The sequence below is a fragment of the Excalfactoria chinensis genome, chromosome 3, assembly GCF_039878825.1.
Source record: "Excalfactoria chinensis isolate bCotChi1 chromosome 3, bCotChi1.hap2, whole genome shotgun sequence".
NCBI classification, from domain to species: domain Eukaryota; kingdom Metazoa; phylum Chordata; class Aves; order Galliformes; family Phasianidae; genus Excalfactoria; species Excalfactoria chinensis.
The window spans coordinates 11,240,008-11,253,979 of NC_092827.1; the positions used below are offsets into that span (position 1 = coordinate 11,240,008).

The 13,972-nt window shown below is 38.0% G+C and overlaps 1 protein-coding gene across 1 annotated transcript in view; it reads left to right on the top strand.

Moving 5' to 3' along the window:
• The first annotated feature begins 239 nt into the window (after window positions 1-239).
• The window catches only part of NBAS (NBAS subunit of NRZ tethering complex), a 142,276-nt gene continuing 128,543 nt past the window's right edge, over window positions 240-13,972 (top strand). Inside the window, exons 1-9 of the mRNA XM_072332376.1 lie at window positions 240-408; window positions 4,383-4,437; window positions 5,034-5,070; window positions 6,481-6,558; window positions 7,590-7,637; window positions 8,820-8,863; window positions 10,009-10,142; window positions 10,804-10,937; window positions 11,077-11,175. Of these exons, the coding sequence (XP_072188477.1) occupies window positions 274-408; window positions 4,383-4,437; window positions 5,034-5,070; window positions 6,481-6,558; window positions 7,590-7,637; window positions 8,820-8,863; window positions 10,009-10,142; window positions 10,804-10,937; window positions 11,077-11,175 (764 nt within the window). The 5' untranslated portion in view covers window positions 240-273. The remainder of the gene's footprint in view (window positions 409-4,382; window positions 4,438-5,033; window positions 5,071-6,480; window positions 6,559-7,589; window positions 7,638-8,819; window positions 8,864-10,008; window positions 10,143-10,803; window positions 10,938-11,076; window positions 11,176-13,972) is intronic.

The following is a 13,972-nucleotide window of genomic DNA, read 5'->3' on the forward strand; positions in this document are numbered from 1 at the left end:
TCTGGCTTCACGAAGACCCACCACAGTTGCCACCACTTGAAGCTGTCCATCAGAACAGCCTCTGAGGTGGAAAGAGCTCCTAGGCCTCACTCTCCCATTCTTATCGTTCAGCTGCCCAACAGCAACAGGTGCCCCTTCGGAGCCCCGCAGCGGCTCACGCAGCGCGGCGCTGAAGGGGTTAAAGGCCGCTCACCGCGCAGAGCCGCTGGCGCTGCTGGTTTGGCCTCCGCCGGGCACCGTCGTCGCTGCGGTAGTGGGAGGGTCCGGGCCAGCATGGCTACTGCCGGCGGGGAAGGGGCTCCGAGGGTGGATGGGATGGCGACTGTCAGCGAAGAAGAGGATGGGGAAGAAAACATTTTGTACGACCTGCTGGTCAACGCCGAGTGGCCTCCGGAAACTGAGCTGCAGGTGAGTGGCGGCGTGGCGGGGCTGCGGCGCGGGGGAGGGGAGAGGAGCAGAGCGGAGTGGCCACGTCGGCGGCACGGAGGGAGGCGGGTGACGTCCCGCTGTGCCGGGGGTGGGCAGTGCGGCACGGGGTGCTGCTGGCGGTGAGCATCGGGCCTGGAGGGGAAAGGGCGGCAACAAGGGTGAGATCACAGCACGCCCTTGGGGCATTCCTGCTCCTGTTGCGGTGCTGTGTCTTGTCTTTCATGTCCCTTCGTTTCTGCGATGTCATGTGTTACCTGGGGTTCCTTGAAGCCCTTCTCGCTGTTCTTATGTGAACAACACGTACCAGGTTTTATTAGTGACGAAAGGCGTGATAAACTTCAGGCCTCATCTCCATCAACAGCTGAGCTGAGAGCAGTGCGAACTGAGCCATTGCGAAAGAGAGCTTTATAGCTTGCCATATGTGTGAGGCAGCCCAGCTCCCTCTCCAGACCTGCAGATCAGGATGTTTGTATCTGGAATTTCAGTGGTGAGATAAAAGGGAGAAATATGTCACCTTGCGCCTATTAGGCATGCGAGTAGATGGCCAAGCCTGAAAAATGGAAGAAATTAATTTGTATTGTAACTTTTTGTTTGCATTCTGCCTGTTCTTCTCAATGGGTCAGTGCAATTGCTGAGGCAGACTTTCATCCTTTTCATTGTTTTCCCTGAGGTGTGGTTGTGGTTGGCCAGGGCTGGTTGTCAGGTGTCTGCCATGCTCTTGTTCCCCCTCCCTTATGAGACATGGGGCAGTAAGTGCAATGATGATCTCATAGGTTGAGGTAAGGACAGTGAAATTACTCACCAGTTACTTGAGTGAGCCAAACAACTTAGGTTTGGGTAAGATTAGTTTAATTTATTGAAAAATGATAACAGAGTAGGGCACTGATTACTAAAAAACATCTTCATCTCTCCCTCTTCTCAGGATCAGTTTCGATCTGAGCTCTCCTACCTCTTCCACAGGCCTTGAGCAACAGTGTGCTCAGTTCATACCACTTTGTCTGCTCCTTCCTTCTCGGGTTCTTTTCCTGAACTAGTGAAGGGATATATTCTCTCCAGCTGCTGTTGTGCAGCAGTTTTTCCACTTCTTTTATCTGCTGTCACAGATCACAACCATCATTGCTCAGCAATGGGTCCCTCTTGGAGCAGCTGGAGCTGGCTCTGATCTGACATGGGACAGTGCTGGCTTTGCTCGTGGAGGCCAAACTGCTAGAGGCCACAACTGCAGCTCCCTGCTACCAATACCTTGCCACGTAAGCTTAATGTAAACGTGCTAAGGTAGCATTTTTCATCTCTTCTGTTGTATGATTTGGACACAGAAGATGCAAACAGTGTGGTTTCATTTATTTATTGTGCTGAACCTTCAAATCTACTGCAGTTGATAGTGCATTTATTGAAATACTTTATCAAGACTTGATACTTAATGGGAGCCTCCCTCTGAACAGAGGGGAAGGTGTTATTCTTTCACCTGTGATGTTTTTAGAAGGTGCATTTTTCCATATACATACCTATGGGCAAAGATGGGCTTAACACCTTGTTATTTAGCTGACTGTGGCTTTCACCTGTTTATTTTATCCTGGCTTACTCACACTGTTTAGAAAAATAAAAGTCACAAAAGAATTCTTGCTGTGTTTCTGATAGAACTGTTTGGTTAGAAATGAGTAAAGTGAGGGAAAGTGGGAAAGGAAAGGAAGCTGAATGCTTCCTCCATGCAATCATCTGCATGAAGAACTTGTTAAGAACAGCCCTGCAGAGAAGGACATGGGGGACCTAATGGATGAAAAGTTGGGCGTAAGCCATCAGTGCCTGAAAGACCAGCAGTACCCTGGGCTGCATCAAAATGGGGGTGGCCAGTAGGTAGAGGGAGGGGATTGTCCCCCTCTACTCTGCCCTCATGAAGCTTCATCTGGAGTACTGTGTCCAATAAACAGTACAGCCCAGTGCAGATGAAGGATACAGAACTGTTGGAGTCAGTCCAGATGAGGGCTACAAAGATGATTCGGAAGCTGGAGTACCTCTCTTACAAAGAAAGGGTACGAGCTGAGCTTGTTCAGCCTGGCGAAAAGAATGGTCCAGGGAGACCTTGTTGTGGTCTTCCAGTACTTAAAAGCAGCTTCTAGACAGGAGGGAGACTGACTTTTTACATGGTCTGATAGTGATGTGTGTGTGTGGAGGGGGGGGGAGCTGGCTTTAAACTAAAAGGAAGATTTAGATTAGATGTTAGTGGAAGATTCACTACTCAGAGAATAGTGAGGCACTGGCACAGACCTGGAGGCATTTTTGGCCAGGTTGGATGGGGCCCTGGGCAGCCTGATCTGGTGGGTGGCAGCTCTGCCTATGGCAGGGAGTTGGAATTTTATGGTCTGTAAGGTTCCTTGCAATTTAAGCCATTCTATGAACTGGACTGTACCAGTGAAGAGACTGTTAGGAAAATCAAAGCAACCTGTATTCAGTGCAGTGAATTCTTGTATTCATATGCACTGTGTAACCTATTTCATAAGTGAAAATTTTAAGTATTAAAAAAAATATATAAAAATAGTTCTAAGGACTATAGTAGTATATAGTACAGTATGTAGAATCATAGAATCACCAAGGTTGGAGAAGACCTAAAAGGTCATCCAGTCCAACCGTTCACCTATTACCAATAGCTCCCACTAAACCATGTTTAAGAAATATTTGGAAAAGTTTTTTGAGCTTGTTAAAGTTTTTGGACTAAGAAAAAGCATTTTCATTTCCCTGGAAACAATTGCTACTCTCCCCAAGGTACTAAGATAGCTTTAAGAAGTAATTTTAGTCTCACTTCTTTACTGTATGTAATACCTTGTAACCTCCTGATCAATCAGCCTGAATCTGGGAGGTTATCTATTAGTGCAGCTGTGTTAACTTCTAATGTACTGTAAGAAAGCAGCCTGATTATTTCAAAGACTGTTTCTGGATTGCAGGCTTTGCACAGGGAACTACTAATCTTTATTTTAATAGTTTAATTTTTTGAGGCTAGGTATGTTTTTAAACTTGCAAATATTCCTGACTTTTCGTTTATGTGTCCTTCAGTGTTTTGCTGCCCTGTAACTTGGAATAAATGGGCTGAGTTAACAAGTATATCCTGTATACTGAAGTAATTTATTCATTCATTATCTGCTATCATGCTCAGTTTGTGATGTTCTAATATTTTATGTAGGAAAATACAAGCATGAAGTTATTTATTTTGGAAGTCTGTATTTGATGCCTTTCTTACTGATTGTCTTAATCTGTTTTTCCTACTTTCTTATTAGCAAATAGCTGTACCTCTTTTTATAGCTATGAATATATATCCTATATTGTTCCATGTTTGATTTTTCTGTGTTTGGAGAGTGCTGTGCAGGTGAAGTTTGGTCCTCCCATCTACAAAAATAGAGCAGAAGTGCTGGAAGGACTGTGTGAGACTATTGAGTATTAGGGTGAACTGTATGGCTGCATTGCCTTGTACAAATTGATGCTTAAAGTTTTACTTAAGTTGCTCTTTTTTTAAATGCATTTCTGAAACTTTGATAAGCAGTTTTTATGTCATTTAGCAGTGGCATTTGAAGACAGGTTGTTGAACACCAATTGCTTTTTCTGAGAATTACAGTGCAATATGGCATTCATATGGTATAGAAAGAATATTTTGTAATGTAATACAGGAGAATGTAGTCAGAAGTCAGTTTCTTTTGTTGCTACCTTAAGACCACAGCAAAGCTGAATCAATAGATAATTTGTAGTAAATTTTGTTTATTACAGCGTGACAGTGAAAATATTTGATTCTATAGTCTGTTTTAGCTTATAGAGCTGAATTGCTGTATGAAGTTGCATGTAATTGAGATACATAAGGAACCTGTAGGCTAGTAGGCAGCTTATGTTCAACCACAGAAGGAATGCTTGAATGCTGTATTTAAGTGATGAAGTGTATCCGAGTTTGACCATTATTCTTGTAATTGCAGCCGAGAGGCAACAGAAAACATGGTGCATCATTTATCATCACTAGAGCAATTACAGGTAAATATGGTTTGCTTTTATGTTTATGACTCATGAGAATGGTATGTGAATTGCTTGTAAAATTTGCAATTTCTGCTCCTTAGAGTAGCTAGTATAATGAAAATAGAGTGGAGGATTTCTTTTCAGAAAGATGTTTACTGTTTAGCAGTATTGCTGTGTTGTTTACCCATTATTTTTGTGAACTTTTTTGCGTCTATTAGCTTAGTGGGTCAGAAAGTTAAGAAGTTCTATTATGTTTTGCAAAAAATGTTCTTTCCCTCAATCAGCTTTGGCTTGTTCATGGAATTAAGAGGAAAATTTATGTTGTCTTCAATGCTAATTCAGCTCTTGATTTATGTGATAATTAAGTTGCACTTTCATCTTTAGGCAGTTCGCTTAGAATTAACAGAAATATGTTGGGTGTTTTTTTTTTTTTTGCTGTTGCTTTCTTTTTTTCTTTTTTTTTTCTTTTTTTTTTTTTTTATGCATTCACTTAAATATTCATTAACTAAGAATAGAGACTTTTTCACCAGCGACAAATTCTATGTACAGTAAGCTGAAGAATGTCCTAACGCACCCAGAGATGCAATTCCTTCCCTTCTTTTCTTTTCCTGTAGGTCCTGCATTGCTTTTGCTTCGATATATCTGGTACAGGTAGGTTTATAGCCTTCTTATTTGGCAATTTAACATCATCTTGATTTTGATGGAAAATTACTTTTAATGACAGTAAAACTGAACGCTACTTAGAATATTGTCTTCATAAACTGAAGTTGAAAACACCTGTGTTTTCATCTGATGCTCTCTAGAAAATGAAGTGTGTGCTAGTTTGACTTATTTATTTTATCAGAAGTCTTAAACTTGCAGTTGGATCATCTTCTAAAAGTATTTATCCTCCCCACTCCCAACCAAGACACTGCAAGTGGAGTTGTTTTTTCTTTATATGTCTCAGTGACAATTACAATGGTATGGTAGGCTTTACATCTATTGAGGTTATAATACAAATTTCTTTTTTTTTTTTTTCTTTTTTTTTCTTTTTTTTTTTTAAATTCAGAATGATTTCTAACTATGTGAGCAATACTCGTGCCCTTTAACAATTTATCTTCTGATTAAAAAGCACTTAAATGATCCCAGATAAAATGTATTGTAATAAATACAGCATCCCTGGAGAACTGCAGCTCTATGGTTATACCACTCTCCTGATGCCCTTTGAATGTTTGAAGATACCAGTTCTCTCTTTTTAGTGGCATCCTATTGTTTTCAAGAAAGGGACATTCATTTTTGCTCCCTGTGAAACAGTCATGTAGTTTTAAGTTAGCAGACAATGTGACTTGCCGTGTTTCTGGTGTTCTAGTTTATTTTGTCTTTTATGTTTGTATTTATGGGCTCCATGCCATCACACAAGCCTAGTTATAAAGGATTTTCTCAACACCAGTAGTGTTGAAAGTCTGATTTTCAGTCTTCAAAACTGGTTCTAGTTGCCTTTTTCTTACATTTAATATATTTAATTGGAAAGGAAGAATTGAAAAAAGCGGGCAAACATTCATCTCAGATCAGGTTCCTTAAGACTCTTTCTCTCTGCACAGGCTGTTCCAGTGCTTTACTTCATGGTGATCTTTTTTTTTTCCCCTATATCAGCTTCAGACCTTCTCTGTTTTTACTGATTGATATTGTGCTATGCGTCTGAATGACTTTCCTTGGCAACCTTATAGGTATTAGAGGGCTTTGGTAAGTCCTCTCTGAAGTCTTTTCCTCTCCAGGCTAAACAAATACAATTCCTTCTGCCTCTCCTTATGGAGCAAGTACTTCAGTCCCTTGATTGTTAGTTAAGTGGTGTCCTCAAAACTGGCTACTGACCAAAGTCTGAAGATGTGGCTGTGATTCTGTTAATTCAGCTGATGATACTGTTAACCTCTGTCCCTGGTAGTATAATGTTTGTTATTCATGCCTATCTGCTGAAGTGTCCCAGATAGTTGATGGTTGCCTTAAAACTAAGTCATCTGGCATGTGTATCTCAAGTACTGTTAGGAGTATGTTCTGAATAAGGCAATACTTTTCTTTTTTCAGCCCTGCTAAGTTTTCTCTACCATCTGGTCTGGTTCGTCTAGTTAATAAGCAGATCAACTGGCACTTAGTGCTTGCAAGGTAACCAACTTGTGTACTTGTATTCTATTCTGTTTTGGGCAGAAGTGAACATACTGATGCTTTCCACCCTGCCCACATGGCAATAGTGCTGAGTTAATGACTTATTAAAGTAATGCTACTGTCTTTGGTTGAGAGAAATACCAGGGGCTTTCACAGGCAGCTCTGGGAAAAGAAAGGTCAGTCTACTATCCAGGGGCTTTTAATGCATCTCCTACTCACATCTGAATATACTTTTAGCTTCTGTACTGAAGTAGCTTTCAGTGTGAATGTGCTCCCAGCAGAAGGATTACAACTTGAGTTTTATCAGTTAGAGACTTGCAGGTTATGTAATAGAAATTGCTTATTTTAAAATTATGGGAAAGGGAATGCATACTTTCAAGAACCATCTGCTATTGAATACCAGGAACGAAGCGAGAGTTCCAAGGTACAGTGGTTCTAAAGCAATTTTAGAAACAACAGAGAAATCACTAGCTTAAAAAAAAAATCAAAAAAAAAATCAAAAAAAAAAAAAAATCATGGTTTGATAACATGAAAATAGTATGGAGTATTTTAACTTATTTATTATCACTAAATATGATCAATGGTTGAACAAGAGTTCTGTAAACAATACAAAACAGAAGGTGATGCTGACTCTGAGGGAAGCGGAGCTCCTTTTGATGTGTTCCAATGATGTATGTTAGGTAGAAAGGCTTGCTCCTAAGGAGATAAACTGGCTTACTGAACTATGATGGCTGTTTATTCCAGATAAAGCAATGCATAGTTTTAGGTATTGCTGTTATAAGTGATAAGGAACATTTGATTTTGACCTTCCTTGCAACAAGATTATAGCCATTTTTTTACTGTTTTCTTAGAGCTGCTTGTTCTGTGACAGAAATATTTCAGACATGAAGGGAATTTTATTAAGATACTTCTTTGTTTAAAAGTTTGGGAAATCTGTATCTGTCTGTGAAGAAAAGCAGCTAAAGCTCTCATCAACATTCTGCAAGAACTGGGTTTTAAATAACTTTCATGCCTTTATCTTTCTCTTTCAGCAATGGTAAGCTGTTGGCTGTTGTGCAAGACCAGCGTGTAGAAATCAGGTAATTTTAGGCTGTGTTGTTTCATAACAACAGTTGTGGAGTTCTGAGACAGTGACTCAGGTTGACTTCCTAAGCAGAGTTTTAAAGACCTTTTTGTTCTTTCAGATTGCTGTATAAGTTCTGAAATTAATTAGTGAGATATTCTTAAAATATGTTATTGCTTAGAAAGCAAAAAAACCTTTTGTTTTTAAAATCACGAGTGGCCAAGACTAAAGAACAGTTCACATGCCCTGCCCCTCCTCGGCGGTTACAAAAGTTATAGATAAAAGCTATTTGTATTTCCTTTTGTAGGATGTGTTTTTGAATTTTGATTTTTTTTTTTTTTCAAGATGTATAAGAAAACTGTTCAGGTGTTTCAGACTACTAAGCCCAACTTGTGGTCTCCTAGCCTTTGCCTGTCAGTTCCCCTGTCAAGTCATTATGTGAGAAGTTCTCTCATAAAAAGTGTGACAGGGAGATATTGTTCTAGTTCTCTGTAGAATAGCTGGCTTTACCTTATGTAACAAATAATATGAATTGCCATAAAGACTCATGCTTTCCTTTTTCCTTCAGTTCCCTAACAACAAGCTTTCTTTTGCCAGTTCAAGAACACATTTAGCTGTAGTACAGATCTTGATCGAGTGTGTTTACTTGCTTCACAAAAATCCATTTGCTAGAAGGTCAGAGCTTCCATTTATATGTAAAAGAAGCAAGTGTATGAAAATTGTTCAATCAGGAGTGGAGTGAACACCATAAATGTCAACTTATAAACTATGGAATAAATCTTGTGTTTCAACTGTATTATTGTAACTATATTCTTGCTTTTTTTTTATTCTTAATTCTCACCTAGAGAATACTGACTAGTTAAAGAAAAAAACTTCCTGCAGCATTTCAGGACCTCAGCATTTGTTTTGAACGGCATTACTACTAAATGGGAATATTATTTCTTATAGTCTGAAAGTGAGGTTTCTGAAACAGTGTTGTAACAGACTAGCTGCCTAAGTTTTGAACACTACTGTCTTTTGAACAAGTAGTTAAGTACATGCAGGCCATTGAATTGTACACTTGTGGTATTTTTATAGCTTTTTGTATACGCTGGAAAATGGAGTAAGTAGGGGTTTTTTGTTTGTTCAGTTTTTTTTTGTCTTTTTTTTTTAATTTTAAATTTTATATATAATATCAATCATAAGATTTATTTTGCAGGTCTGCAAAAGATGATTTTGGATCCACAGTTGGAATATGCCAAGGTATAAAATACAGCAAACTCTGTACCATCACTTGACGCCGTCATTGTTTATTCATGCATTGCTAATTGGTTGTCTTGCTCTACTAGCTTCTTAAAAAAAATTCAGTGGAATCCCTTAATATTTTTACTTTTTTATTAGCTCTGTTTCTCTCTGCTCTGGTTCTCTTCATTATAGTTAACATACAGTACCTGAGATGAAATGGTAGTTAAATTAATGCATTTTGGAGGCATAGTGGATGTTGGAGGCTTGCTTGTTTGTTTGTTTTTGTTTTCTTCCTACAAGGTAAGTTTGTAATGATGATGGGTATCCTGCCATTTTTTTAATATAGATGGGGTTGTTTTTTATTTAAGTGATTTCAGTTTGCTTTTTCTTTTTGATCTCAGCCTCCTGGCATAGCAGATACTATTTTCCAAAGAAAGAACATGAGTGATGATCTGTCAGGAAATGACTGTCTTTAGGCTAGAGGCTCCAAACCATAGAAGTTACTCCTTAGAACTTTTTAAAGTTCACTTAAATTGCTCTTTCTAATTATTTCTACTCAAATATGAATTTTTCTGCCACATGAAAAAGTGTAGTGGGATTCAGTTGGTCTGAAGGATCATAGAATCATAGAACCTTTGGAGTTGGAAGAGACCTTTAAAGGTCATTTAGTTCAGCTCCCCTGCAATGAGTGGGGAATGGAAAGGTCTCCTTCCAATCCAAAAGGATTTTGAATCCTGATATGTAGAGTGGAATAGGCTGCTATATATGCTATGTAAATTGCCACCTTTTTGCTGGTTGACCAGACTGAATCCTTGTGTTGTGGTACTAATACAGTTTTTTTGGTAACTGTAAACATAATTAAACAATTTTTTTTGGTCTGTTTCTCTTATGTCTTTTTGTTGCTTGTAGGGAGGGAAGAAAACTAATAACTATAAAATCTCTATAAGCCTTGGCTTATGCAAATAAATACATGAACAAGATAAAGACAGCAGTGGCAGGCAGTGGATGAGTTAAAGGACATTAGATGGTCCGCTGCGGACATTTTTATTGTGGTTCACAGTGTGGCCATTGACTAGTAAAGATCAGTTGAGTATAGATGACAGTGCTGACAAGACATTATTTAAAGTTTTAAGAATGTTTTATCTTTTTTTTTTTTTTCATAGTGCCAAAAGATCCTAACCCTCAGTGGAGGAGAGTTGCATGGAGTCATGACTGTACATTACTTGCTTATGCTGAAAGCACTGGAACAGTGAGAGTGTTTGACCTAATGGGTAGTGAGCTTTTGGTCATTTCACCGGTAAGTACTGTCTTTGGTTAAATTTTCATTTAGGAGAACTGAAATGTAAAATATGATTACCGTGCATAGATACACTACATGATGTTTATCATATGATGGTTATATTGTAGTTAACTAAGGTTAAGTCCTGTGTAGGATGTGCTAAGTGTGTTCTTTGTGCTGTTGTACTTAGTCAGAATGTTCATTCTTTTTTCCAGAATTGTGGTAGATCTCTAGTTACAGTGAATTCTGGAAGTATAGATAGCAAATGACTAAGGTTTGTAGTAGTAGATTGGAAATTGGCAGTTTATACGCAGATTGGGTTATAAATCAAGAAAATATTGCCGTTAGAGCAATATGAGACTTTTTTCCACCTTCAGATGAGAACATAAAATTGCAGTTGGCTTGGCTGGAAGAATATATTTTGCATTTTATGTATACAAAAGAAGGATATTTCAAGTTTGTTTCCTTAGTGTGTTATATTTCTGGACATTGTTAATAACATACTTTGAAATCAAGATTTAAAAAAGTGTATTTTGTTGCTAATAGAAATGATTAAACTTTAGCTTTGTGGATATGTTTTCATAGAAGTAGTAAATTTTGTTCCCACAAAGGTGTGTTGTTTTCTTTTTTTTCCCTTCTCTATCTTTCTCACTCTGTCTGTTTACATTTTTGTGTAAAGACAGCAAGTTTTTCAGGAGATCTGAGTTATGCTATTGCTGGACTGATCTTTCTAGAATATAAAGCAAGTGCTCAGTGGTCAGCTGAACTACTTGTCATTAATTATCGTGGAGAATTGAGAAGCTACCTTGTAAGGTAAGCATAAGTTTTGTCTTACTTTGATAACTTTAAAATAATTCTTTCCACTCTGTAAAGAACATAAATCTGCACTTATATGTATGTATATATTTATTTATTTATTTATTTATTTATTTATTTTCCTCCCTGTATTCAGTGTTGGAACAAATCAGAGCTTCCAAGAAAGTCATAGTTTCAGCTTTAGTAGCCATTACGCCCATGGAATAACTACTGTCATTTACCATCCTGGTCACAGGTAAGCTTTCTGTTTGTTACCTTCCAGTAACAGAAAAACGATGGACAAAAATGCAGCATACTTGCCATGTATTTAAAAAGGAGAGAGGGGGGTGTGTATTTTAATATTGGTGTTTGATGAATTGGCAGTAACAAGTTGTTCATTAGGATTGCTGTATCTATGAAAGAAGCCCTAGTAGGTGTTTATATAATAAATAAATGTAGTGTGTACAAATATTAAGGGAGATACACTTTCTTGAATGATAGTAGCACTGAGGCATTAGAACAAGCGACGTCTAGCATGCTTGGGAACTCCAGAAGAATCCTTTATAGAAATGTATATTTCATGTTTATGTTATCATGTCTTAAGTATTAAAGAGTCTTCACTGGGATTAAGGTCTAAATAGATTTTGTTATCTCTAGGAATGTAATTTAAAGAGAGGCTTTCTTTTTGCATGCTTTTTTAAAGCATTTTTTGTCCTTAACAAGTGAGGATTGTTTTTTTTTTTTCTTCTCTGAAGCTATGATATTTATTGACTAATTGACTCCTGTTTATTTGAGAGTTTGAATGCTTTTTTTTATTGACTTGTCAAGTTTTCTCAGAATTAAGAACTAACTTTCCTTCAAGAAAACCAAAACCAACCAAACAAAAAGACAACCCAAAAAACCCAACAACAAAATCAAAACCAGCCAACTAAGAAAACTCCCACTAAACCAACACCAAAAGAAAGAAAACAAGGCTTGACCTCAGAATCAGTTTCTTTGAAGTGAACTTTTTCTGTTAATTTGCAGTTAATTATAATACCAGTAGGAGAGTGTGAGGCTATGAAGCCCTTAGTTTCTATTATTTCCAGTTTTTGGCAGATATGTTCTTAGCACGTATCCTAGAGTACTCTCTGAAAGGCTTGCAGTATGGCTTCTTTGGTGAAACTACGGTTTAGGTGTAGAGAAAACTGCAGGGGGAACATGACTGAGGTATTTTCCTTCGTAACCTGAGTCGGTTCATCCGTGCATTTTCATTCTTCAAGAACAATTGATTTCATTCATCAAATATAGCACCTGGGTTTCAGGAGAGAGAAATCAAGCTGTGTCCTTTACTGTTTATCTCCCTTGTGCTAGCAGTATTTTTAGAGTATCAGAAATAGCTTCAGAAGATGCTTCTGAATTCCATGTGGTTAAGAGCTGGAATATAGGTTTTTGTTCTTTTCTCTCAGAGTCTGAATCTGCGCTTGGACAGCCTTTTTTCCCTTTCTGACTTTGGTTTTTGGAGTTGTTTTGTGATGCTTTTTTTCTGCTAGTAACATATTGAGCACGGATACTGCATCTTAGGCTGCCATTCCGTCTACCTCTGCTTTTCAACCACATGTAGTTGGAATAGAGCCTGGTTAGCCAATTGCTTTGGTTGAAAATACATCTACCATTTTTATATCTCATTGTTAAGTGTCAAGATAAATTCAGCAACTTATCTTTTCAATTGTATGAACTTTTCTAGATATTTTTCTTGTACTAGAACTATTACAATTGAATTTACTGGCACAGTGTTACATCTCTGCATTGTTTTAAACTGAAATTGGCCTTGGCTATACAATGCTAGGAGAAACCTTGCTGTTTTAGAAACTCATTATTCAGTGTTAAATTAGCTGTCTAACCTACCTTTAAGGAAAAACTGGTTATTGACAAGAACTAATGTTCTTCTACCTTATTACTTTAAGAGATTAATTTTGAATATAGTTACCTCTTTCCACCTGTTATCTAATAATTCCACATAGTTGATACTCAGTATACTAAATCGAGAGTTTGGTGTTTTAGGTTATGGAGATTTCTTAGCACTCTGACCAGACAACAGATCCAATTCATTCTTTTCTTGTTCAGACCAAGCTTAGTGGTTCCTAACATGTAGAGAATGTTTCAGTAGGAATTACATTTGAATCTCTAGGAAAACCTGAAACAGAAGCCCTTGAGAAGATAGTATGATCTGAAGTTTTACTGCTGTTAAAAAATGTTAGGTGCTTTTTAGATGCTTGAATGTTTGCATTCTCCTATAGACTAGCCTTCATCTATGATAAAATTTGCAGTGCTCTTTGGTTGGTAAAACATATGTGTCTGCTTCAGTGTGAGCTCTCTGTAGGTTCTAATAGGAGTTTCATCACCGTGCTTGTTTTATGAATCTTAATTTTGAGCCGAATATGCAGTTTCTACAGGAGATGTCTGTTGGTAGAGCCTAAAATGTGTGATAGTTATGGAGGACTAATGTTTTAGATTCAGTTGAAACTTCTACTTTTTATTGTATTAAAATTGATGAGTGAAGAGTTGTGGAGAAGTCTCAAGTTTTTCTTGAATGCCTTAATTGAAACTTGCTATTCTTGAGACCAGTAGTATGCTAGTTATCTTTAGCCTAACTTTATAAAATCCTTGAAAAGAGTGTACAGTTGAGATATGTAAGGGCAGACAGCTTTTTGAGACTGAAAGGCCCTTTGCTGGACCAAAAATGTTAAGAGTTGGATCCAGCAATTCAGATTTTATCTAATGTGCAAGTCAGATGGGAAGGATCATTCCTCCCGGCATACGATTTTCCTCATGCAGTCTAAGATGGATTAGGCCTCCTTTGCTGTGAGGGCATGTTGATGGTTTGTGGTCATCCTGTTGTTCATCAGGATTCCCCAGATACTCTTTTGGAAAGCCATCTTCCATCTGTTCTGTTCTGTCCAGTTAACTTAGGCATATGTGGCTATTCTTCCCGTGGTGCAGTCTTTGGGCTTGCCTTTTTTGAACTTCCTGAGATTTCTTCTGGCCTGTCCCTCCAACCTCTTGAATTCACT